General features: G+C 41.7%; 1 protein-coding gene and 1 long non-coding RNA gene across 7 annotated transcripts in view; one reads left to right on the forward strand and one right to left on the reverse strand.

Annotated features, from left to right (window-relative positions):
- RASEF (RAS and EF-hand domain containing) overlaps positions 1-23,488 on the forward strand; it is a 57,025-nt gene that overhangs the window by 8,272 nt on the left and 25,265 nt on the right. For 2 of the 3 annotated variants that reach the window (XM_015249954.3, XM_072959222.1), the window contains exons 2-7: positions 7,757-7,903; positions 11,121-11,211; positions 14,772-14,867; positions 17,429-17,506; positions 20,169-20,284; positions 22,379-22,447. In XM_015249954.3, coding sequence (XP_015105440.2) covers positions 7,757-7,903; positions 11,121-11,211; positions 14,772-14,867; positions 17,429-17,506; positions 20,169-20,284; positions 22,379-22,447 — 597 coding nt within the window. The remainder of the gene's footprint in view (positions 1-7,756; positions 7,904-11,120; positions 11,212-14,771; positions 14,868-17,428; positions 17,507-20,168; positions 20,285-22,378; positions 22,448-23,488) is intronic. The other variant, XM_072959221.1, reaches the window with a different exon arrangement.
- LOC116279952 (uncharacterized) overlaps positions 16,401-23,488 on the reverse strand; it is a 132,061-nt gene continuing 124,973 nt past the window's right edge. For all 4 annotated transcript variants that reach the window (XR_012071855.1, XR_012071858.1, XR_012071856.1 and 1 more), the window contains 3 exons: positions 23,100-23,253; positions 20,016-20,164; positions 16,401-16,641 (listed from right to left, as the gene is read on the reverse strand). This is a non-coding gene — a long non-coding RNA (uncharacterized lncRNA). The remainder of the gene's footprint in view (positions 16,642-20,015; positions 20,165-23,099; positions 23,254-23,488) is intronic.

Consider the following 23,488-nt stretch of genomic DNA (forward strand, 5'->3'; position numbering starts at 1 on the left):
TGGCATTTCTGTCCATGGGGCTTCCAAACCACATGCTGTCTTCCTTTCAGCCCTTTTCCAAAACACAGCACAGAAGCAGACAGGAGATAACCACCTACTTCCCTCCACCTCCTTTGGGTAGAAGAGTCAGGAGGAGTAACAAATTGTAACAGGGGCTAACAGTCACTGATGACGTACAGTGTGCCTGCACATCATATGTGCTTCAGGAGGGTTCATCCTCACATTCCATGGTAGTTTCCAGTCCTTTAGTCACTTTATGACCATGAAAACTGGAGCTCAGAGGTTAAGTGTCAGGAAGCCCTGGGTCGTGAAGCCAGGATGTGGGGAGGAAGCATTTGAATTAATCAGGCTGTTACATTTACCCTATATGCTATTCCTTCATGACTTCAGAAGCCCTCAGCTGTTTCAAGTCCCTAAACCTTCAGCACATGCCTCTGGCTGGCTCTGTCTTCCTCCCTTCATTGGCAAATTTCCAGAAACTAAATTTCAGTGATTCTAAATAGGAAGCAATTTGCAACTTGAAATGTCTCTAGGCTTTGAATAAACCTAGTTAACACACTTGTCTTCCAGGAAATTTCCATTTTACAGCCTTTTGGGGAATGTTACCCAAATAAGTACTGAGGCAAGTAAAATATTTTGTGGGCAGACGTGAATCCAGAAGGAAGCTGACTGTAGGGGCTGTTTTCGGGCTGGGGCCCTGGGCGAGGCACTGGTGGTTGAATACCTGGACTAGATCATTCTCTGACTCAGCAGCCACAAAACAGAGCTGAGAAAAGCCCAGGCCACTAGACCAGTTGTCTTTCCCAGTCTGTGGGGTGGCGGAACCAGATTGAATAGACCATTGTTTGTTTTCTCTAGAAGGGAGCGCCAGGTCACTATTCCATGTAACTGAGTTAATGAAGAGCCAAACCTATTGTGAGAACACAGACCAGAATCACTTCCAGTTAGGCGGCCGGGGCACAGCTGTTCGTGGGCAGAGGCACATCCTGTCTGTGCAGCAAGACTTGAACTTCAGAAAGAGAACCAATGCTGCCCTGTTCAGCCGCGTGGCTAGATCTGGCCATTGGAATTTATCTTCCAGTTAGTTGGGGTTTATTCTGGAAGTATGTGTACTATGTAATAAAAGCACATTTTGAAATTATTCGTTTTTACTTAACTCGTATGGGGGAAAGAGGCTAAGCCTTTCCCCTCAACTGGCTAAATGACAGGATGGTTTTTTCGCGGCATCAAGAAAGATCAGCTGGTGTCACCTTAGAGGGAATACACTCATTATTCTTACTCCTATAGAAAAATAAACTATCAGATTTTTAAAAAGACTTTATTTTTTAGAGCAGTTTCAAGTTCATAGCAAAATGAGGAGGCATGTACAGAGACTACCCATATACCCTCTTCCCCTGCACATGTACAGCCTCCCCCGTCACCAACAACCCTCGCCAGACGGTACATTTGTTACAACTGATGACTCTACTTTTATACATCATTATCACCCAAATTCCTTATTTCACTTTAGCGTTTGCTCTTGATGTACGTTCTACGGGTTTGGACACATGTATAATGACATGTATCCATCATTACAATGCCATACAAAGTATTTTCACTGCGTTAAAAATCCTCTGTGCTCTGCCCACTCATCCAGCCACTGGCAACCACTGATATTTTTACTGTCTCCAAGTGTTGCCTTTTCCAGAATGTCATATAGTTGGAATCATAAAGTATGTAGTCTTTTCAGATTGGCTTCTTTCACTTAGTAACATGCATTTGAAGTTCCTCTGTGTCTTTGCGTGGCTTGATAGCTCATTTCTTTTTAGTGCTGAATAATACTCCATTGTCAGGATGCACCACAGTTTATTATAATCTGTTCACCTACTAAGGGACACCTTGGTTACTTCCAGGTTTCGGCAATAATGAATAAATCTAGTATAAACATCCGTGTGGGCATATATTTTCATCTCCTTTGGGTAAATGACAGGGAGCACAATTGCTGGATCATACGGTAAAAGAATGCTTTGTTTTGTTGAAATTTGCCAAACTGCCTTCAAAATGGCTGCACCATTTTGCTTTCCCAATAGAAATGAATGAGAGTTCTGTTGCTCCACATCCTTATTAGCATTTAGTGTTGTCAGTGTCCTGGATTTTAGCCATTGTAATAGGTGTGTAGTGATAGTTCGTTGTTTTAATTAGTATTTCCCTGATGAGATATTGTGTAGAGTATACCTTTTTTATGCTTATTTGCCATCTGTATGTCTTCTTTGACAAGGTGTTGGTTAAGGTCTTTGACCAGTTTTTTAATTAGGTTATTTTTCTTGTTGAGTTTTAAGAGTTCTTTGTACATTTTGGATAGTAGTTCTTTATCAGATGGTGTCTTCTGTGCATGTTTTCTCCTGGTCTGTGGCTTGTCTTATTCTCTTGAGTTGTCTTTGCAGAGCAGTGTTTAACTTCAGCGAAGTTCAGGTTATCGATTATTTCTTTCACAGATCGTGCCTTCGGTGTTGTATCTGCGATGGCATCACCATATTCACAGTCATCCAGGTTTTCTCCTAGGGTTATCTGCTAGGAATATGATAGCTTTGCATTGTATGTTTATGTCTGTGATCCATTTCCAGTTAGTTTTTATGAAGGGTGTACGATCTATGTCTGGGTTCGTTATTTTACATGTGGATGTCCAGTTGCACAAACACCATTTGTTGAAAAGACTATCTTTGCTTCACTGTGTTGTCTTTTCTCCTTTGTCAAAGATCAGCTGACTGTATTTATGTGGGTCTCTTTCTGGGCTCTCTGTTCTGTTCCACTGATCTGTTTGTCTATATGATCAGATTTTAGTTATCTGTAATTTTACACATTCTATAATAAAGTACAAGCTAGGGAAGACTCCTGAAGTCCCACATTTCTGGATTCAATTATGCTAGACTTAGATTTACCTTTTCTGTAGACTTGTTTCAGAATTCTGTTTAATTCTCCACATCAACCAAAACTTTGTGAAGATGATGTCATCTCTTCCTTCAAACCTCCCAGGGTCTTACCACCTTCTCAGAATAACTGCCCCCTCCCTTGTCTTTACGGTGCTTCCGGGCCCTGTGCGGTCATCCGCCTCCCGCTGGCTTCTCCCCCGTCTGCTGCTGTGGCCCCTTCTCCCACCCTGAGCTCTCCTGCCTCACCAGCTTCTTCCACTTACGGGAACTGCTGCTGGCCCCTCCCCTGCCCCCAATCCTGTCAGCTTGTGGTTGTTGGTTCCTGGGACAGGCCACTCCCACCCCACTTCTGCCCATTGACATCTACTCACCTTTCAGGTCATCATCCCCCAAGGCTTGGTCATGTCCACCTGCTCTGTGCTGTCAGAGCATCTTGTACTTAATCTTCATGGTGAGCCTAATGAGGGGAAGAACTCAGTCTGTTTCTTAGCGTTTTTCTTTCCAGGATCTCACCTGGTACCCTTTGGATTGCATGGATATTTAATTGCCCATGCTCAGGTGTTAGGGTCATAGTGTCAGTTTCCTAACAGCCGTCCCTAGCATAGAATGATGTAGACATTGGCACTGAATACTGTTTGCTTTTGTCCACAGAAAACCATTTAGGGTTTTAGATCTATATAACCTACACTTTGAATAAATAGGTTAGCTCTCTTATTTCAGTGTTTCAAGTAGCAAGGCTTGGAAGCAGAAGGGCCAGTTTTCCTACCAACCCTATTGGGTCACCATGTTCCTTATCTGGAGTGGTGTTGCCTGCACTTGACTATTTCTCAGGGGTGTCCTGAGACCAGAGGTGTCCAGGCATTCTAAATACTGGCTTTACTACATTACGAATACAAACGTAGACAGATATGTGCCCTTCTAAGTAAAATGTTAATCCTATGGAAATGTGTGGTCTTTAAAATTTTTGTACCTATCTTAACTATACCTGATTTTTTTTCCTCCTAAATTCATATAATTTCCCTCTCGGCTTCAATGGGAATATATGAAATTTACAATGCTTACTATTTCATTTTACAATTTTAAGTTGTGAATTTTTCATCAGCAGTTTATTACTGTCTTTAGTACAGATCGTCTTGTAATTTACTGACCAAGAAGATGAAAAGGCTCAGATTTTAAACATCTAAAACCGGTTTTTAATCCAGGGTGCATTTTTCTCTGATTGTATTTCTTTCAGTCTCTTTCCTTCAGACATAAATTAGATTATTTTTAATGTTCGTGGCTCTTTCCGCACAGAAGCAGAGGCTGTTTTTTGTCTTGGCTGACTAACACGTGTGACCTGACCCTTAATCTTTACCTCGTATTTGTCCGCTATATGGTATTTGTGAATCCAAGCATACCTGCCTTCAATGAGGCCCTGGACTTAATGAATTAAAAGTGCTCAGAGCCCTGTCACTACCAGGCACCTTTCTCAGCACCCAGAGGAGCCACCCAGGGTCAGGCCCAGGAGAAAACAGAGCTGTGTGAGCAGCATTGTGCGGTCTGCTTGTTTAACCTTTGACGTCAGGAGTGAGGACACTAGGGGAGGCCGGTGGCTCCTGCAGTCTCAGGAGCAGAACAATAGACTGTCTTGGCACCAAGTGATGGCATCCGGTAGGTTGAGCTGAAGAATCTGTAGGTGTTTAGCTGCCTGTACAGGGCGCAGCATTTAAATGTTACATAGAGGGGCCAGGTATTATCTTTTGTTAGGATAAAGTATTTTGTTTGTTTGTTTGTTTTTGCATCAGGTGTGAAAATCACCAAGTGCATTGCATTGCAGACTTTCGGCATAATCCAGATAGTTCTCTCGTTTCACAGATACAGACCAAATGAAGCAAGCAGGCAAAAGGAGGGGGAGGTGAGAGTGTGCCTCACTGTGTCCAGCAGTGCTTTGCCCAAATAGCTTAGGTAAATAAGAATTTATAAGAGTATCTCATTATAATCTTAGTCATGCTTTCATTCTTTAAAGGAGTCCCTTTGTGATGTGGGCAGTCCTTGTAACAATAATATCTGTTCTCCTCTGAAATAATTTTGAAAAAAATCTTGGGATCCCTGAAAAGCAGGCTGGCGCTTACTTTTGGCATGAAGAGCTAGCTCTTCCCTGGAGCGGTAGACTCTGGAGCCCGATGGGCTGAGCTGGAATCCTGGCTCCGATACCAGGATGATACTCACCTCTTTCTACCTCAGTTTCCTCTGTGGTAAATGGGATCCAGTGATAACTTCTTCATAGGGCTGTGAGGGTTAAGTAAATAGCACATGTAAATGCTGACGTCACTGCCGGGGCTGCATATATAAGGTGCTTGATAAATGTCTGCTTCAGTACATGAATGCTTCAGAGTAGTCTTTTGTTCCCTTGAAGGGAAGCGGATGGTGGCAGTAAACACTTACCCTGGTCGTAGAAGTTTTATTACTTAGTTAATATGAAGCTATCAAGGAAGCAGGGAAAGTAATTTAATCTGGAAGATGATAAAAAAAAAAATAGGAAGCTATAAAGCCACCTTTTTTTTTTTTATAGCTCAAGATGACTGTAACAAAGTACGTCCAAGCCTTAGGCACTACAGAATACAACCTCATTTCTCTCTCATGTGTTAGGAAGATTGAGGTGGTGGGGAATCCTTCCCGAGCAGTTTCTCGCAGCATAGTGATTCAAACACATCTCATCACATGGCTTTGCCACACCAGAGTTTTTCACCTCAGCCATGAGGATGAGGAAGTAAGGAGGGAGGCAGAGTAGGAGAGAGAAAGAGAGAGAGAGAGAGAAATAGACATAGATATGGATAATGAGAATATGAGCTAAAGATCTTACAGAGGATTCTAGGAGCCAGGCATGGAAACACATCATTTCTGCCCCCATCCCAGTGGCCACAACTAGTCACGTGGCTCCGACCTACCTGCCTGGGGTTCTGGGGAGTCAGTTCTCCCCTGTGTGCCCTCTAGTAAGAAACGGGATACATGAGTAGCCAGCTAGCCTCCTGCACAGCAGGTAACCATGTAGCATAGTTCCTGCTGGTGGCAGGCTTTTTCTGTAATTAAACTGTGTGTACACCGTAAGCTGTTCCTGAAATTCTGTACAGTACCAGCACCAAGAAAGGACCCAAGAGAATTTACAGACATGGCGTTTCTTTCTTATTTTAGAAATTTTCAGAAATTAAGATATCTTCTGAGACAGCTGATTCTGAACATTTTATTGCTGTGCAGTTAGCCAAGCAGCAAGGTCTCTCAGTCACAGTATCTCAGTGGCCATCCTTGACAGACAGGCAGGTTCCTATTAACCAGAAAGTTGCTATGCTTTGTATACTGCTGATGGTCAGTGAATGGCCAAAGGTAAAGAAGTTAATGATCCTGTTGGGCATTGAAATTATGTGGGACATTCTAAGAGGAGAGATTTTTTCTGCTCTTTAATAAAAATGGCTCACTATTGCGGCCAGTATTTGCACTCAGTTCTGATGGGAGGGGTGATGGCAGCTTTCTGTGTCTTGTATCACCAAATAAAGCAACTTGCTCCTGCAGGTATATTAATATTGCTTCACTTGAGCTGTTCTTTTGAATCATAATTGGCCTTTGTACACATCGAGCAGTTGATTTTTAAGAGCAAACCTGGTCAAGTTTATAGCTACATGGACACACCTCAGGGCCATGCTTAAGTAAGCTTCAGGTTAATATATACCTTACACTTTGCAGTATTTCATAGTTGTATGGAATGATTTTGAATCCTGTTTCTTCTGCCAAGGTTCAGATGTTTAACACAACTGGGGAGCAATATAATGTAATGGTGGACTGTGTGGTCTGTAGTATCAGACTGAGTTTGAACCCCAGCTCAGTCACCATGTAACCTTGGAAATTTCCAGGGTTTGCTACAGTTGCCTAGGTATTTTGGATAACATATACCAGACAGAGTGGCTTAAACAATAGAAATTTATTTTCTCACAATTCTGGAGGCCGGAAGTTTGAGATGAGGTGTTGGCAGTTGGATGAGAGGCCTCTCTCCCTGTCTTGTCGATGGCCGTCTTCCTGTGTCTTCACATGGTCTTCCATCTGTGTCACTGAGCACGTCAGCTCCCAGACTTGAGTCAAGGGCACCACTAGCCTCACTGACTCACTTCTAAGTCCCCTAGCAGATCAGCTGCCCAGTCTTACCAGTTTTTCTTTTGAAATGACTCTGAAATATTTGTCTTTCACTAAATGTTAATAACAAATAGGAGGATTGTCACATATAAATATAATACATATGAAATAATTTTAACTGACTATAAAATAATAGATATGTATATGCACTTTTATGATTGTAAAGCCTGAGCAATATCTCATTAGGGATTGGTGGAACATGTTAAGTAATTGGTTTAATGTTTCCTAACTATTTTTTTCTGTAAGTCTGTTTACTTTTCTATTAAAGAAAAAAAAACCAGCAGTGACAAGCAAATATCCTTCCCTGTCAATTCTTCCCAGTGCATATCCACTGCCCTCACAGGCCTCCATCTTCTTCTGTTAAATCAGCACATTGTGTACCTGAGAAAATCACATTGTACAACCTAAATATATACAATTTTTATTTGTCAGTTGTATCTCAGTAAAGCTGTGGGGGAAATGAAGTTGCTGTTCCATTGTGGGAAAAAAAAATAACAGTAAATGAAGACTAATGCAGCAGCGTCTCTGACTGCTGTCTTCCCTCCCTTCTGGTCACTCTGGTGTTGTTGCTTTTTTCTTTCCTGGTTCATGTGTGTCTCTTTGGTAAAAGTATTCTGAAAGTTTTCCTTTTTATTCTGTTATTTGGTTTTATTGAATTTTTAATTTTAATTTTTTTTTTTTGGCAGAAAAGAGCAAGTTAGTACCTTGTATCAAAACATCAACCTCGTGGAGCCAAGACTGGTTCAGCCTTATGAACATGTTATAAAGAACTTTATCCATGAGATCAAACTTCAAAGCACAGAAATGGAAAACCTGGCCATTGCAGTGAAGAGGTATGGAGGTCTTTCCTAAGTGGCGGAAGGGGTCCTTTACCAGGCTCTCTGACTGAGTGGCACAGAGACAGAACTGCTTTATCACCTTATGATATAGGGGAACTTCGGAACCTGAGGAATCCGGAGTTTTCTAAACTAAACCAGCACCAGGGAAGCTGAGTCAGGCAGTTCTTTGTAGGGTCAGCCAACAATCCATCAGTACGTTACCACGATCCTGTCATAGAAGCTCTTCAAGGTCCATGATCCCATACAAAACAGTTCAAAGAGGTGTGTTATCTTATATCCAGCCACTTGCAATGTCCAGGAAACTTTTCACCCAGAGAGGCAGGCAGACTCCATTTGAAGCCTGTCCTTGTCACTGAAAAGTGAGTGACTTTGGGCAGGTTACCATCTCTCTGAGTCTCGGCTTCTGCATCTGCAAAATGAGGCTGTAAATATTCACATCCTCGGGGTGTGGAGACTTCATGGGTGAGTCATGGGTGAAGGCCCTGGCCGCGGCGTGTCACATGGTAGGTGCTGAGTAGGGCTTCTCTCCCTCTCCCGCCCTCCTCACCCAGCTTGAACTGAAAGCGTAAAGCTGCTAAAGCCTTCCTCTCAGGCAGACAGTTTCCATAAGCCATAGCTGGCTTACCCAGGATATCTTACTGCAGCCCAGTGCCAAAGGAGAATTTATATGTGTTGCCATCGGAACATCAGCCTCTCTGCTTCCTGGAAGACCACACCTTTGCCGTAAGTTGGGTAAAGGGGGCGTTTTTTCGTCACAATTCCTGGCCTCTGCACACATCCAGCAATTGATTCTTGCTGCCGTGTGCCCCACCAGCAGCTCTCAGTGTGCTGTGCACTGTGCTGGTCTCTGCCCAGAGCTTGTCAGTGACCCCTCTGATAGGATGCCCCCTGGTTTGCACAGGGACAGGTGAGGGCTGTTCCTCTGTCCCTTTATTCTTGCCCTCAACTTGATGATAATAAAACTGTCTAGTTGACCCTGTGGAGTAACTGAAGGTAATTAAAATATAGAAGAGAAAATGTTTTAAACCATTGATGCTAAATAGGACTGTTTTTATAGTCCTGAGAATCATGCAAGAGTTGAACTGTTCACAGGATTTTTTCTCAATAAAAGGATTTGGCCTCCTTTGAGGGATGACTAGCAGACACACATACTAAGTTTTTAGAGAGTCCAGTTAGTATCTGTGAAAACAAACTCCCCTGTACACACACAGGTGCACATACACAGACCCACACAAAGATGCATGGGACACACACATCCACACATGACCTCTACAGATAGTCCCATGTAAACCCATAAGGGCAAAAAAGAATGGCATTCTGTCCTCTGTGTTCTCATTACCAGCCGGGCTGCTCTCCTCTCTGGAGGGACGACGCCACGTGATGCTGAGCTGTTGGTGCTTCTCTTCTCCCACTGGGGTGCTCTCCGGATGGATCCGTGGTCAGGCTCTGTCCTGAGCCTGGGGCTCCCGAAAGGCCGCTTTTGGAGCGGGCAGAGACCTTGCTGAAGGGTTTAAGTGACTACTGTGAACATTCCCTAACATTCCTTAGCTCAGGACCAGCCATCCTTACCTCTGTTGTTGTTTAGGGGAGGGCCTCAATCTGTTTGTTCTGCACCTGAAGAATGGGTTCCCAGTGTCCTGGTAGGAGCCCTGGACGAAGGTTAGAGGGGACAGTCCCAACATGCTAGACACTTGACAGGGAATTAGCAATTGCAGGGGCAAACAGTCTGTCATTATAGACTACCTTGATTTATTTTTAAAAAAAAAAGAAGAAGAAGAAGAAGAAGAAAAAAGAAGTGAAAAAGACCTCCATACCACTTGTTCAGAAGTGAAAAAGGCAGAAGAAACACATACAGGAGCAGTCCCAGAGGCCCAGATGTTTGGGACTCGATGTCTAGAAGGAATGGCTGGGAAAAAATGGTCATAACTAAAGGAGAAATGGATGTGTGGCTTAGCTATTTACATCCCAGAGTTGACCAAAAAAGACAAAAAAAAAAACCCCAAAGTTGCTATGGAGATGTATAATTCCTAGACTTCAAGTAGCAGGTGTTTACAAACAAACTAGAACTAGCTGACCTGGTTAACAAATCTTCGGCGGGCTGTAGGATGAGGAGGAGGTAAACAGGAGCAGAAAACAGCAATAAGTCAGTCAGAATTTTACTTTGAGGCTCCTCCTTTCTCCCATCAATGCTGGTTTGGAACCTTATGTAGAAATTAAATTAATGCATGAAGAGATTGTGTTGGGAGGGAATAAATACGTTGAAAGCAGGTAGGATGACATAGCAGAAACCATCAGACTCGAAGACGGAATGTCTTCTATTTAGGTCTTGTTTCTACTTTTATTAACACCATTGATCCAAGTAAATTGACTCTGAGTCTCATGGTGGCTGATTTCGAGTCTTTTGCAACCTAGTTGAGTAGGCAGGACATGTGCATATGAAAATTTAGATAACTGAACATATAGCTGAGAGAGAAGGAAAAATAATTTTTTTTAGGCCTTAATCTGAAGATTCAACCATTGTAAAGTGACAGATGTGTCTGTGGTAGACAGTTGCTGAATAAAACTGTCTCAACAGAACCTTCCCATTTCTAACTTCTTGGCAAATCAGTATGCTCTGCCTCCATAGAAATGTGATTTGTTGTATTAATAAGAGAAACAGGAATTTTCTAAAGGGTAGCTATATCTACTTCTTGAACTTTGGGAAGCTGATTAGAAATACTTTTTGAGAGCTCTTCTTTTTTTGCCTTCTAACTATAGCATATAGCATTGTGTGTGTCATATAGTTAAATTGCAGAATTGTGTCTAACTTACCCTTTGCCGTGGAGGTTTTTGTTTTGTTTTTGTTTTTTGACTGGGGATGTATCTCCGTCATAGCAGCCAAAAAGATTTTCAAAATTTATTAAGAGCCTCCCAGCAATTTGGTATCTTTCTCTGTTCTTTGCCACAATCTAGTTTAATACCATTTAATCTACTCTATTTCATTTATTTCATATCTAGTTTTAAATGTCCCCTTACACCCAACTGGTCAAATTGCCAACCTCATTTTATTATGTAGAAGGTACAGGGACTGTTATTTTAAATGGTTATTTTAAATGGTATGTTTCTCCTTATCTGTAAAATAGAGAGATTGAAATAGCTGAGGTCAGAGTTTTCTGTTCATGTTACAAGTCCAAGAGTATAAGGAAAAGGTGTGCCTCCTCCTGAATTTCAGAGCCCAGGACAAGGCAGCCATGCAGCTGAGCGAGTTGGAAGAGGAAATGGATCAGAGGATTCAGGCTGCGGAACACAAGACGCGGAAAGATGTGAGTTTCTGGGATGGGCCCGTTCGTGCACCGAATCATCACAGCACCTTTATGGACGGGGCACCGGGCATCCTCTGGGTGCAGCATGTCGGGCGCTCTCAGCAAAGTCGTTTTTAGTGGCGGTGGGTTTTTTGGGAGGTAGAGTAAGGGGAGAGGAAAAGATAGTAAAGAAGTCATCAGATAAAGTGGATCGTTTCAGATGGCAACAAGCACAGTAAAGAAACAGTGTGTATGACAGGTGCAGAGGCCAGGGGCCTCTCTGAAGAGGGGACAGGATTGCTGAGGCCTGAAGGAGAAGGCAGAGCCCGCCTTTGGTGGAGGAGGGTGGCTCGCCTCTGACCCCTCACTGCCTCACTGCCCACGGCCGCTGCTACTTCAGGTCGAGATTACAGTGACGTTAAAATGCTCTTTGCAAACTTTGGTGTTTGCTATGGAATATACTTTTACTCATCAGTATAGGAATTCTCAGAGTTGAAAGTTGGGTGCTGCCTTTAGTGATTTCCACAGGAGAAATAATTATCTTTTTTCCTCATTAAATATATTCGGGTGATTAACGTTTGCTGAAAACAGGAAATAGGCCTGTTTCTTATGTAGCTAATGTTAGATTGAACGTTCCCTTTTTTTTTCTTTTCATTTGCCCTGTGTGTTAACTCCGAGAGGCTGCAGAATTGAGTGAGAAGGGCCTGGGTGTTGGCATCTGGTAGGCCTCAGTTTGTGTCCTGGCTCTGCCTTGTCTAGGTTGACTGGCACTGGAAACATAACCTAACCTCTGAGACTTTGTCGTTCCACCTTCACAGTGGGCCATGCCACCCGCCTGCTTTGAGGAGGGTCAGGCTGATGGCTGGATGAGTGCCCGGAGCTGTGCCAGGTGTGGGGGCGGCACCTGGCCGTTGCCGTTCTGCTCTTTTCTGTTGCTCTGTGTACCTTGTGTCCTTCCAGATTCTTCACCTTCAGTGGCTTTACCACTTACATGCTTTCGATTCTTTGTTGTCTTATCTCTTAATAACACATTTAATAACTGGATGTCATGTTCAACAGAGTGGTTCAGAGTCCACAGGCCAGCTTCTGTGCAATGTGTTACCCATTCCTTTGTTAGCACTCTATTTTTTTCTAGTCTAGAAACAGACTTTTTTTTTTTTGCCTTTTCCCTCTCTATCCATTTAACCTGTGCACTCATTCATTCATCAAACACTTACCAATAACATGTGTTAATTCTGTCCTCACATCTCATGGCTTCTTCCAGATAAGCACTTCCCAAGTTGGTTGTTGGTAATGGACACCTGACCACGGCCCCACCTCTTATAAATCCATGTTTTGTTAATTATAACGTCTTTCCTTGGCTCTGGTACAGGGGAGGCAAATACATGGCATCCACAGCACCATTTCTCTGTTGCACAGCGATGGCACACGTGGCCAGTGAGTCCCTGCATGGACGTGGTCTCTGAAACCTTAGCACACCCCTGCCAACTGGGCAGCTCTGGCCCTGGGATGACACCCATTTGCCAGTCTGTCCCCGTCTCCTAGTCTCTCTGGAATAACACCTCCAGACTAGCTGAAGACTCGCCCGCACTTCCCTCCACTGAGCACGGCTCAGCTTGGCTGCCCACACACAGGTCTTCATCCTGCAGTTCTGGCCCCACTGATTGCTCTGCTTTCTCTCTTCCCTTTGCCTTGATAACTGTTGCCCCACTCCTTTCCGCTTTCCTAAATTCTGCAGAACTCAGAGAAAGTCTCCCCTTCTCCCTGATGCCCTCCCCTAGTCCTCTGGCCACCTTCACCTCTTCCTGACCTTGACTCCTCTCGCACATGTGGTGTTTATCCCACGGTTTCAGTTGAGGTTTTAAAATATTTATTGCAATAGCTTTATTGAGGTATAATGGGCACGCAGTAATAACACGTACAATACTCAAGTGTAGAATATAAGATTGGATGTATGGCTATACCAAGAAACCATCACACAGCAGGGTAATGGGTACATCCACATGCTGTTAGCTTCCATGTGTCCCTGTGTCGTGCCTTCCTTCTTTGTCCCTCCCTGTCAGGCAGCCATTGTCTGTGTTCTTTGATGAAGCATCTGTTAAAATCTTTTGCTTATTTTTAAAATTAGGTTGTTTGTTTTCTTATTATTGAGTTTTGGGAGTTCTTTATATATTCTGATCTATAAATATTTCCTCCCAGGTTGTGACTTGTCTTTTCGTTCTCCTAACAGTGTCTTTTCAAGAGTAGAATTTTTTTTATTTTGATGAAGTCCAGCTTGTCAGTTTTTTCTTTCATGGGTCATGCTTTTGGTATTTCAGAAATCTTTGCTTAACCCAAGGTTGCAAAGATTTTCTCCTGTTTCTTCTGTAAGTTTTGTTGTTTTAGGTTTTACACTTAAGATCCATTTTGCAAGGTACAGGTCAAAGTTCTTTTTTTTTTTTTTTTTGCTTGTGCATATCTAATTGTTCCAGCCTGTTTGTTCAAAAGTCTATCTATTCTCTGCTGAATTGCCTTTGCACTTTGTCCAAAATCAGTTTTCTGTATTCACAGTGGGTTTATTTCTGGGCTCCCCATTCTGCCCCATTGATTAGCCTCTCTTTATGCCAGTATTACTTTTGTCTTGACGACTGTTGCTTTATAATAAGTCTTAAAATCAAGTAGTGTTAGTTCTTCAACTTTGCTCCTTTTTAAGTTTTCTTGGCTATTTTAGTTCCTCTAATTTCCATAGAATCAGCTTATCAATTTCTAAAAACAAAATAAAACAAAACAAAAAACCCAAAACCTTCTAGGGCTTTGGACTTCATTGCATCTGTAGATCAATTAGAGGAGAATTGGCATGTTACTAATAATGAATGATTCACAAACCTGGTGTAGTCTCCATTTATTTAGGTCTTATTACACTCAATTCCACTCATTAGGAACTTAAAACTTTATTTGAATGCTGAACATAGGATATAAAATTCCATAATGTGTTAAGAGAAAAAGGAAACTAGGAGATATTTGGTATTTGGGCTCATGAGAACTTCAGCCCCTGACCTCTTTGGGTCCCCTTTTGCCACTCTCTGCCCCAGGGACGACACACATGACAAGCACCAACCTTGTGGGGCAGCACTTTGCACAGAAGTTTGCAGGTGATGTGATTTGAATTTAGATAAGGTGTCAGCTCTTGGAGAAACAGTAAACCCACCAGGCCTTCTTGAGTCCTGAAGACATGATAGGGTTGAGGCAAGCACGGGGGCCCTTGGCTGTGCCATAGCTTTTAATTAAACACAGCAATAATTAGCTAGCTACTTAATTGATGTGCCACAGCCCTCTGTCGCAGCTGAGTAGTAGTCTTGAGAGGTGTCACCCCAGGTGATGTACGCACATAGGTGGTGGGATTCTGCAGTTCTTTCACTCTTGCAGATTTCCATTCCGGAGGTGCTGAGCGTCTAAAGTTTGGTTCCTTCCGTTATCCCTTCTCACCATCTCTGTGTTGGAGACTTGGGATCAGCCTTAGTTTTGACACAAAATGTTTCTCGCCTCTAGGGTTTTGAAGAACCTATTTAAATCAACAAAATCTTTTTTTTTTTTCCTTTCAGGAAAAACGCAAAGCTGAGGAAGCCCTTAGTGACCTCAGACGTCAGTATGAAACAGAAGTGGGAGATCTACAGGTGACGATAAAGAAACTCAGAAAGGTAGGCGTGTGGCAGCTGGACTCTGAGGCATAGCATCAGTATCTCAGTGTGTCTACATTTTTAGCAACTGAAAACATATAGAGTCATATTGAAGCAGCAGATGGATCAGATGTGAGGATCAGACTGGACTCCCCGGCAAGAATTTTTTTAAAGGCCCCTAATTTCTTTTTCTGTTTCTAAGGGCAGCCTATCTTTTACATGGATCTAATACAATATTTCTGATCCCTTGAACAGTTGTCCATCAAACCTCAGTTTTTCTTTCCTTGGTCTTTGCCAGCCAAGTGCCCTCAAGCCCCACGTGTCCAGTGGACTGTCTGCTCATGGCAGCAGGCGCGCTGTCTTTCCTGGTCACGTAGCCCCATACCCAGCTGAATGAAGGGTACAAGTATCCAATCAGCAACAAGTGGGAGAGAACCTGCTGAAGTGAAGGCAAAGGTGTGACTGGTTTTGCCTTTTGCTCTATTTGGTTTCTGAGTAGAGTCCATTTCACTCAGTGGTTGCTGGTAGGTATTTAACAAGAGGTTCTGGAGGGAGGAGGGATTTGCAGCATTTGCTGAATTCCACGTTGTAAATACTCCCACCATTACCGATTGCAGGCTACCAAGCTGACATCACTAAATGCAGAGTTTGGGAAGAGACTCTGAAAATAAATAGGTTCTCACCTGCTGGTACACGCTGGCTCCAGCACAGTGCTGAAATCACTTCCTGCATGTGGATTGTCTCCATAACTAATGGAAATGTCTTAGCTAAAATAAAAATGGGTAGTTAAAAAATAACCATCCCTAAAGGTGGCACTGTGAAATCAGACACATCACTTTGCTTCTCTGGTTGTTGGTGTGATAACCTTTAGTGCTCCTTCCAGTGTTCGTACTGAATGGGACTAAGTGACAGCCACATTTTGTGGGCTATTGCAATTTAAACTTCTGGAATTATTAAGAATTCTCCCCAGTATCCTTCTTGGAAAATTATTATCAATGTCAACCTTATATCTGATTTCCAGAGATAATTAGACCATACATACTATGCTTGAATTACAGAATTTGAATGGACCAATCCCTTGCTTTGTGCTAGCGTCCCAGATTCTCCTAGTCACTATTCTTACTTATTTCTATGTCATCCCAAATCTTTAGACTAAGAGAATGATTGCAAGAGGAGACACAGAGTTTCTTGCCCTGAAACAGCACATGATGAAGACCAAATAGACACTGAACAGTAAGAATCAGGAGTGACGAGACTTGAGTCCTTATCAAGACCCTGTCAATCTCTTTTCATAACACCTGGGACAGTTGTCTTCATTGTTCTCATCACTAGCTTTTCATCTGCAAAATGGGATTAACAATAAACTGTCCGTCTAACCATAATAACTGACATCTTATTGACTTTGTAGTTTATTAAGCTCTTTTCATAATTTAAAAAATCAAATTCTCAAACATTCTCTGAGGAGAGCACAAATTTCCCACTTTTACAGATGAGGACCTGATTTCCAGGTTTAATAACTTGTTCAAGTCACTCGGCTGATACGCAGTGGGTTGTCTTTCTGTCTCTACACAGTTGGTGCTTTCTCACTTGTTCCAGTGGTGGTTTATGTGAAGAACGCGTTAAAGGCTGTAAAGAACTATACAAAAATTTACTCTGATTGTCATTACCTTATGCCGTTGTTTCTGAGAATTCATTTTTCCCTCAGCACTTTTTCTTCTTTAAGATTGGCATGGTCTTAAAATCAGTGGCCCTCTTGGTTTCAGACAGCCGTGTGAAAACCTTCCATTGGTGTCATCTGGCAAGATGAAGTCTAGTGTCAGAGTAGATTTTGACTTAGATTTGAAGAAATATGGCTTTCCTTTTGGTCAATGCATTCATAGTCCATTAATGGATACCCACAGATCTCTGCATTCCCAGGCGGTGTAAGCTTTGCATAGGACAGACATTTTTGTTGTCCACATTAGGGTTGCTTCTGAGCCAATTTAGTCTGGTAATACTAACCAGCCAGCCAGCAGGCAAAGCCCACGTGTGTATATAATTTTATTGTGTGTATGTCTCTAACTTTATATCATATTTAAGTTTTATTGCTTTAGATCATTAAATGAGCATTTTTTGAGATCATTGTGAAGAAAACATAGTTGATTTTGACAGTAATTCTGCTGTTAAAAATCTTGGACTATGGTGAGAGATAAAACATTCATAAATAATTATGATACAGGATGGAAAGTGTTAAATGCAGGTAAAGTTTGGGAGAATGTAAGAATCCAGACTCATATGCAACATAATTGAAAGAGAGTGCTTTGCGTGCTTGATAGTTGAATGGTTTCCCAAAAAAAGGCTTTTTAATTGTTTTACAGAAATTTCATAAAATAATAAAATCCCCTTTTCAAATGTTTAAATTATTTAAAGCATATTTTCAAATCCTTCTGGATTATATGTAGTTTAATGATTTATAAGGTTGTATAATGTTTAAAATTGAAGGCTTCTAGAATTTCCACATCCATATGCAAGTATATTTCTAAACTTAACTGAATAAATTCAAAGTAAGTTTGTAAATGCACAACTTTTATTTGCTTTTCCAGCTAGAAGAACAATCAAGACACATAAGTCAAAAAGAAGATGTGGCTGCATTAAAAAAACGAATTTATGACTTATCAATGGTAAGAATTACCTTTTCACTTACAGAAATATAATTCCTATTAAACTCCTGTTTCCTAAATAAAATCATGCTATGATTTCAGTGTTCCAGGAGTAAAAGCTTAAAGAGAAATTAATACTACAGTTGGAGAAGGTGTTTGAAATACCTTTGACTTACGATACTGTCTATGCAGGCTTTCTCCCTCAGTGATACCTATTGTGAATGCTTTTATTTATTTTTTTATTCAAAGCAATAATGGCATGGCCTTTAAGTAGCTAACCCTGCATTCTTTTTTTTAACATTTTTTTATTGAGTTATAATCATTTTACAATGTTGTGTCAAATTCCAGTGTAGAGCACAATTTTTCAGTTGTATGTGAACATACATATATTCATTGTCAGATTTTTTTCTCTGTGAGCTACCATAAGATCTTGTATGTATTTCCCTGTGCTATACAGTATAATCTTGTTTATTTATTGTACATTTTGAAATACCAATCTGTCCCTTCCCATCCCCCGCCCCCTTGGCAACCACAAGTTTGTATTCTATGTCTATAAGTCTATTTCTGTTTTGTATTTATGTTTTGTTTGTTTTTCTTTTTTTTTAGATTCCACATATGAGCGATCTCATATGGTATCTTTCTTTCTCTTTCTGACTTACTTCACTTAGAATGACATTCTCCAGGAACATCCATGTTGCTGCAATGGCATTATGTTGTCAGTTTTTATGGCTGAGTAGTATTCCATTGTATAAATATATGACCTCTTCTTTATCCAGTCATCTGTTGATGGACATTTAGGCTGTTTCTATGTCTTGGCTATTGTGAACAGTGCTGCTATGAATATTGGGGTGCAGGTGTCATTTTGAAGTAGGGTTCCTTCTGGATATATGCCCAGGAACAGGTATCCTGGCTTTGTAAGATGAGATATTATTGCCCTGCCCTTCCTGCAACTTTCCTCTTTCTGCCCCTTTTCCTTCTGCCGACCACATCTTTAGTCATTCTGTTGCCAAAACTGATTAACATCTACATCTGCTATATTATCATCATTTTCTTTATCTTGTTTTCAGATTGACTTTAAAAGTTGAAAGGCAAAATTGCAGAGCCAAGAAGTGAGTTGGAGTGAGCTAGACTTGCGTCTCTTTCTCTCCAGTCGTTATCCACGTGCCACTCAAAAGACAAGGCTCCCCGCTTTGTGGTCAGATGAATCCCCTTTACGTACTACCAGTTCCAGATTTTGCTACCTCTTAGTTGGTTTTGTGTTTGGATTGTGACTTTGTTACAGAGTCGCTTATTTCTCTTGAATTCTCTGGTTGAGCTTTTGGTTTCTTGTAAAAAGCAGCTCTGCTGTCTTCTTGATATCACTGATACCTTGCAACTTCTTATTTATTCTTTCCAGTGCATGGAATTGATCATTTTTCTACTTGAAAATATTAATTTTTGGAGTCCAGGGGATTTTAATTTTTAGTGGACTGGTTGCTTTTTAAACTTGCTACCAATTCCAGATGTCATCTCGGAATTTCAGATCATTTTAGGTAGCTGGTGTAGGTAGGACTCCTGTGCAGCTAGGCAATAGATCTGTTTACCTCAAGGCCTCTCCCCTGGAAGACAGTCTTCCTCAGAGCTCTGTGTGTGAAGCTGGCTGTCAGACATGGGACCCTGATGACCTGATGCATGGGACAGGGATGTTCAGAGAGAAGCCTCAGCTTTCCTTTCGGGAGTCCTTCAGTTATTTTTACAAAGAAGCCCTGTCTTGTTGTCTTTGGACTCAACTCTGGCTTGTCTGTTCCTCTTTTCTAGGGAAAGACCAGGTGCGGGTTTGAGAAGCAGGATGCCTTAATATATAATTTTACTCTCCATTTTCAGGTCCCCTTCTCAGTCTCTGGGGTTCTGCTTGACCAGCTGTCTCTTCTTTGTTCTTCAGTAGACCCTTCAACACACATCTTCTGGATCTCCTTTTCCCTATCCTCTTCCCTTTGTCAGCACATTGCCATCCAGTTTCCGTTTTCCAGAAATGGGTTTAAATCATTTGACTGCTGGTAGGCCCCTCTTCCATTCTTTTAACTCTTATCCTTTAGTATTTCATGTTAATGGGGTCTCAGAAGGGAAAGAAGACAAATTCATGTCTGCAGTCCACCACATTGAACTGGAAGCCTCCAAGGATTTTATTTTCTTCTTTCTTCTTTTTTTTTAAGAAAAATATAGAAATTTCCTAACAACACTGGCTCATTTTTAAGTGCAAAACTTTAAAATGTTAGGTGATAGGATTTATTGTAAAAAGTAGCCAGTCTGCCTGGTAACAAGTACTATTAATTCCACACAGTATCTGTCAGTTGTTCCATGGCTCTCATTAAGTAAAACAGATGTTTGAATGTCTGGTCTCAGTTAATTTGCTAATAACATGTTAAAGTTCATCATGATAAACTGTTGACTATTCTAGTTTGGCGCCAAATGTCAAATATTTAAAAAAAAAAGAAGAACCTTGAGGATTTAATTTTTGACAGTTTAGTACTTCATACAAATTTTAAATTACCTTGGATTGATGATTAGCTCTTTGACAACCAAGGTTTGAAGACTTGCGGACGGGTGAGAGTGGCGCGTGGGAAGGTCACACTGTGCTGGAATTCATTTCTCGCAGGTGGAAGAAATTCTGAGTCTAATGACCTGCACTGTTCCTTTTTTCTAGGAAAATCAGAAAGTCAAGAAAGATCTTTTAGAAGCACAGACAAACATAGCCTTTCTTCAAAGTGAATTAGATTCTTTGAAAAGTGATTATGCTGACCAGAGTCTGAATTCTGAGAGGTATGAAACTTCACACTTCACTATTTAGTTTGAGTGGCGTGTTTATTAGGTAACCATCCATGTGAATGAAGCTCAGCTATGTAATAATAAAGGGCTGTTTATTAATTTTACTAATGTGTTCTTTGCTTTCTAAAGATTTTTAGTGTCAGATTTCCTAGTGATTTTTGTGTTTTTACTTTTTTTAAACAAATGGATTAATTAGTTTAATTATTGGCTGTGCAGGACAGTGAGGGCTTAAAAATGTCTGCATTAACTGGGAGCAGAAGACTATACATAAAGTGTCAAGAGGCCATGCTAACTGAAGTGCTTTGAAGGTGGGAATCCTAGCCCTATAACATAAAAAAATGGAAAACTACAAGTCTTCGGCAAGTCGTTCTATTTTGCTATGCTTTAGTTTTGCAAATAACATAAAACCTAACACACACATGTACACAAAGAGGTATGTAATTATATATAAGAAAGATATACATGGATATTTATATAGGACTATGTAAACATAAAATGCGTTAGTATGTGTGTGTATCCCCTAGTACATGTACAGTTGGGGGAAAATACCTTGTGATTTGTTTGCAAACTTTAATCAGAATTAAGGTCCTGTTAAAAAAAAATGTAGTGTAATAGAAAGCAGTAAAACATTTATTAAGCACCTACTATACATAGGTCCCTGAGCTAGATAAGGAGTTATGAGTGTGCAGTATATAAAAAAAGAAAAGATGTGGTCTCTGCTCTTTAAGAATTTCAAATTTAGTTGGGAAAAATGAAAGTCTAAAAGATTACAGAGTTAAACAACACATGAACTCCACAACGTCAGAAACAACACCGTAATTCCATGAACACCAAGGTTGGGTTCATTGCCCTGAGATGGTAGACAGAGCCTTCTTTTAGTTCAGAAGAGGTGGAGACGTTATTGAAGAAGAGGCACGTGAGGTGGGCTTGTGAGGGGAGAGCCTGTGTTGGGGAGCAGAGGCGACGTCAGCAAGCAGCGCCATCACACTGACAGTTATCGGGCACGTCCTGAGAACTTGCCCAGCATCAACTCATTCAGGGTTTCCTATGAGATGGGACTCTCCTTATCCCCATTTCACAGATGGGGAGAGAGTCTCAGAGTTGTTCCAGGTGAGGCAAAACCCAAAGCAGGGGCAAAACACAGGGAAGGAAGAAACTGGTTTGGGGAACGATAGTCAGACCAGGGAAGAGAAAAACATATTTTGAATGGAAAGGCAAAAGTTAAAAAAAAATTTTTTGAGTTTAAGAGCTATTTTAAGGCTGTAATATGAAGACCCAGAATTTTTGGCTAAAGAACTTAAATTCCTACAGACAATTGGGAGACTTTTAGCCTTATCAAGAGAGTAACTGGACAGGTTATTATGGACAAAATTGGACAGGCTGAGGACTTTTGGAAGCGGATAGGGTCTCTCTGCTTAGAAATGGGGCTGGGGTGGGATAGGGGCTGGAGGTAAGTGGCTGATGTTCTGCATGAGCATTTTAAGAAGGAGGCCAGGGCTTCTTCATTATAAAGCAACAGAGGAATCGCTGAGCGTGAGTTTACAATGAACAGAGGAAGCCTGGTCCTATGGATTCCTGTGTAGTTTCAGGGTGGGGAGGGGTGGGTGCAGGACTAGGAGCACGGAGATGAGATGGAATCACAAGAAAGGAGAAGAGAGCTGGGGTTGGGGTTATATAAGGCTTGGAATGAGAAGCAAAGTGTCAGAGGTGAGAGAGTGCATTGGGTTGAAGCAACTGGTAATGTGAGTGTCCAGCGAGAGGGAACTTTGCTGAAGGTCGAGGGGTTTAGTCCCAGTGGGGGACAGAGCCGAGCTGGTGGGCTGGGGTGGAGGAGCTGGTAGATGCTGCCAGGGGGATGCGGTGGACCAGAGCATTGGAGGATGCAGAGGGTGTGGGTATGCTCATGGGTCACAGGAGGAGAGGAGGCTGCTAATGGCTCAGGAACTGAGCAGGAGCACAGAGAGACAGGAAACTGTGGTCAAGGACGCAGGACTTTGGGAAAGGTGGAAAGGGGTCTGGGAGGGTAGGTATAGGTAAGATAGCACTGAACACATAATCCTCATTCAAACATAAAATATAATTTTACAGGGATCTGGAAATAATCCGAGAGTACACAGAAGATCGAAGTAGTCTTGAGAGGCAAATTGAAATACTCCAGTAAGTTCTCATATAAAATGCTCATCACATTTACATGTAACTTCTATTTTGTCAGTAAAACACGTGCCACATGTAACATGAGTTGCCGTATTTGAAAGGCCAGGTTCACAGATCCCCGCTTGTTCCTTCTCAGTGAGAAGCATTCAGCACATCACCTTAGCTTTCTGACGCTTCTAATCCTACATAAACTATTCAAATCCAGGGACTAGAGTATAATTCTCTAAAAGCCCTTGCAAGTCAGGGGATTTGTCCGACGCATCTTCATAATACCTTTACTGGACTGTAAAGAATGGCGGCCCCGACCTTAGCAGTTTTCTCTGCAGCTCAACACCCCAAAAGGTTTCAGGCATCGCACAGTAGTGCACGTCCTGCCACTGGGCGTACACTATCTTTCTTTCCTTATTGTGCCTGGTTAGCGATATATTTTTCTTTTTTTTTTAACCTCTTAGAAATATTACATTACTTTGCAACTAAGTTGCACGAATTCCATCCTCTGAGCCCTTCCCCACAAAATCTCCACCCTTCCCACTGCCCCTTTCTTTCTTTTCTACCCAGGCAATATTTTTTTCTGGTTTCAGTTCCCCCAGATGATGTCAGGTCAGGCTTGACCTTTTTTTTATTTTCATCATTTTGAATACCTATCAAGTCTCACCTGTGGCAATGACAGAGCTGTTATATTACAAGAGTCCTCTTCATTCATTCATTCAGCAGGTTTTCACTCAGCACCTTTTGTGGTTCAGGTATGCCAGGAGCTGAGGATAGAGCAGCAAGTAGGAGGAAAAAGTCTTTCTCCTTATGGGGCTAGTCTAGGGGAAGAAGATGGAGCCTGATTAATACTTAGAGGAAGAAATATAAAATGCCAAAGGAGAGGAGGAGGGGCAGGGGAGACATGTGTCTCCTAAGGGCATCTACCTAAACAGAAAGGTCCAGGAAGTGTTCCTGAAGGAAGTGAGAACTGAGCTGAGGTCTGGAAGATGAATGAGCCTGAAGCAGGGAAAGATTAGCCAATCTCTAAGGCAAAGGCTCTTTTATTATCCTCAT

The sequence above is a fragment of the Vicugna pacos genome, chromosome 4, assembly GCF_048564905.1.
Source record: "Vicugna pacos chromosome 4, VicPac4, whole genome shotgun sequence".
Taxonomy (NCBI): domain Eukaryota; kingdom Metazoa; phylum Chordata; class Mammalia; order Artiodactyla; family Camelidae; genus Vicugna; species Vicugna pacos.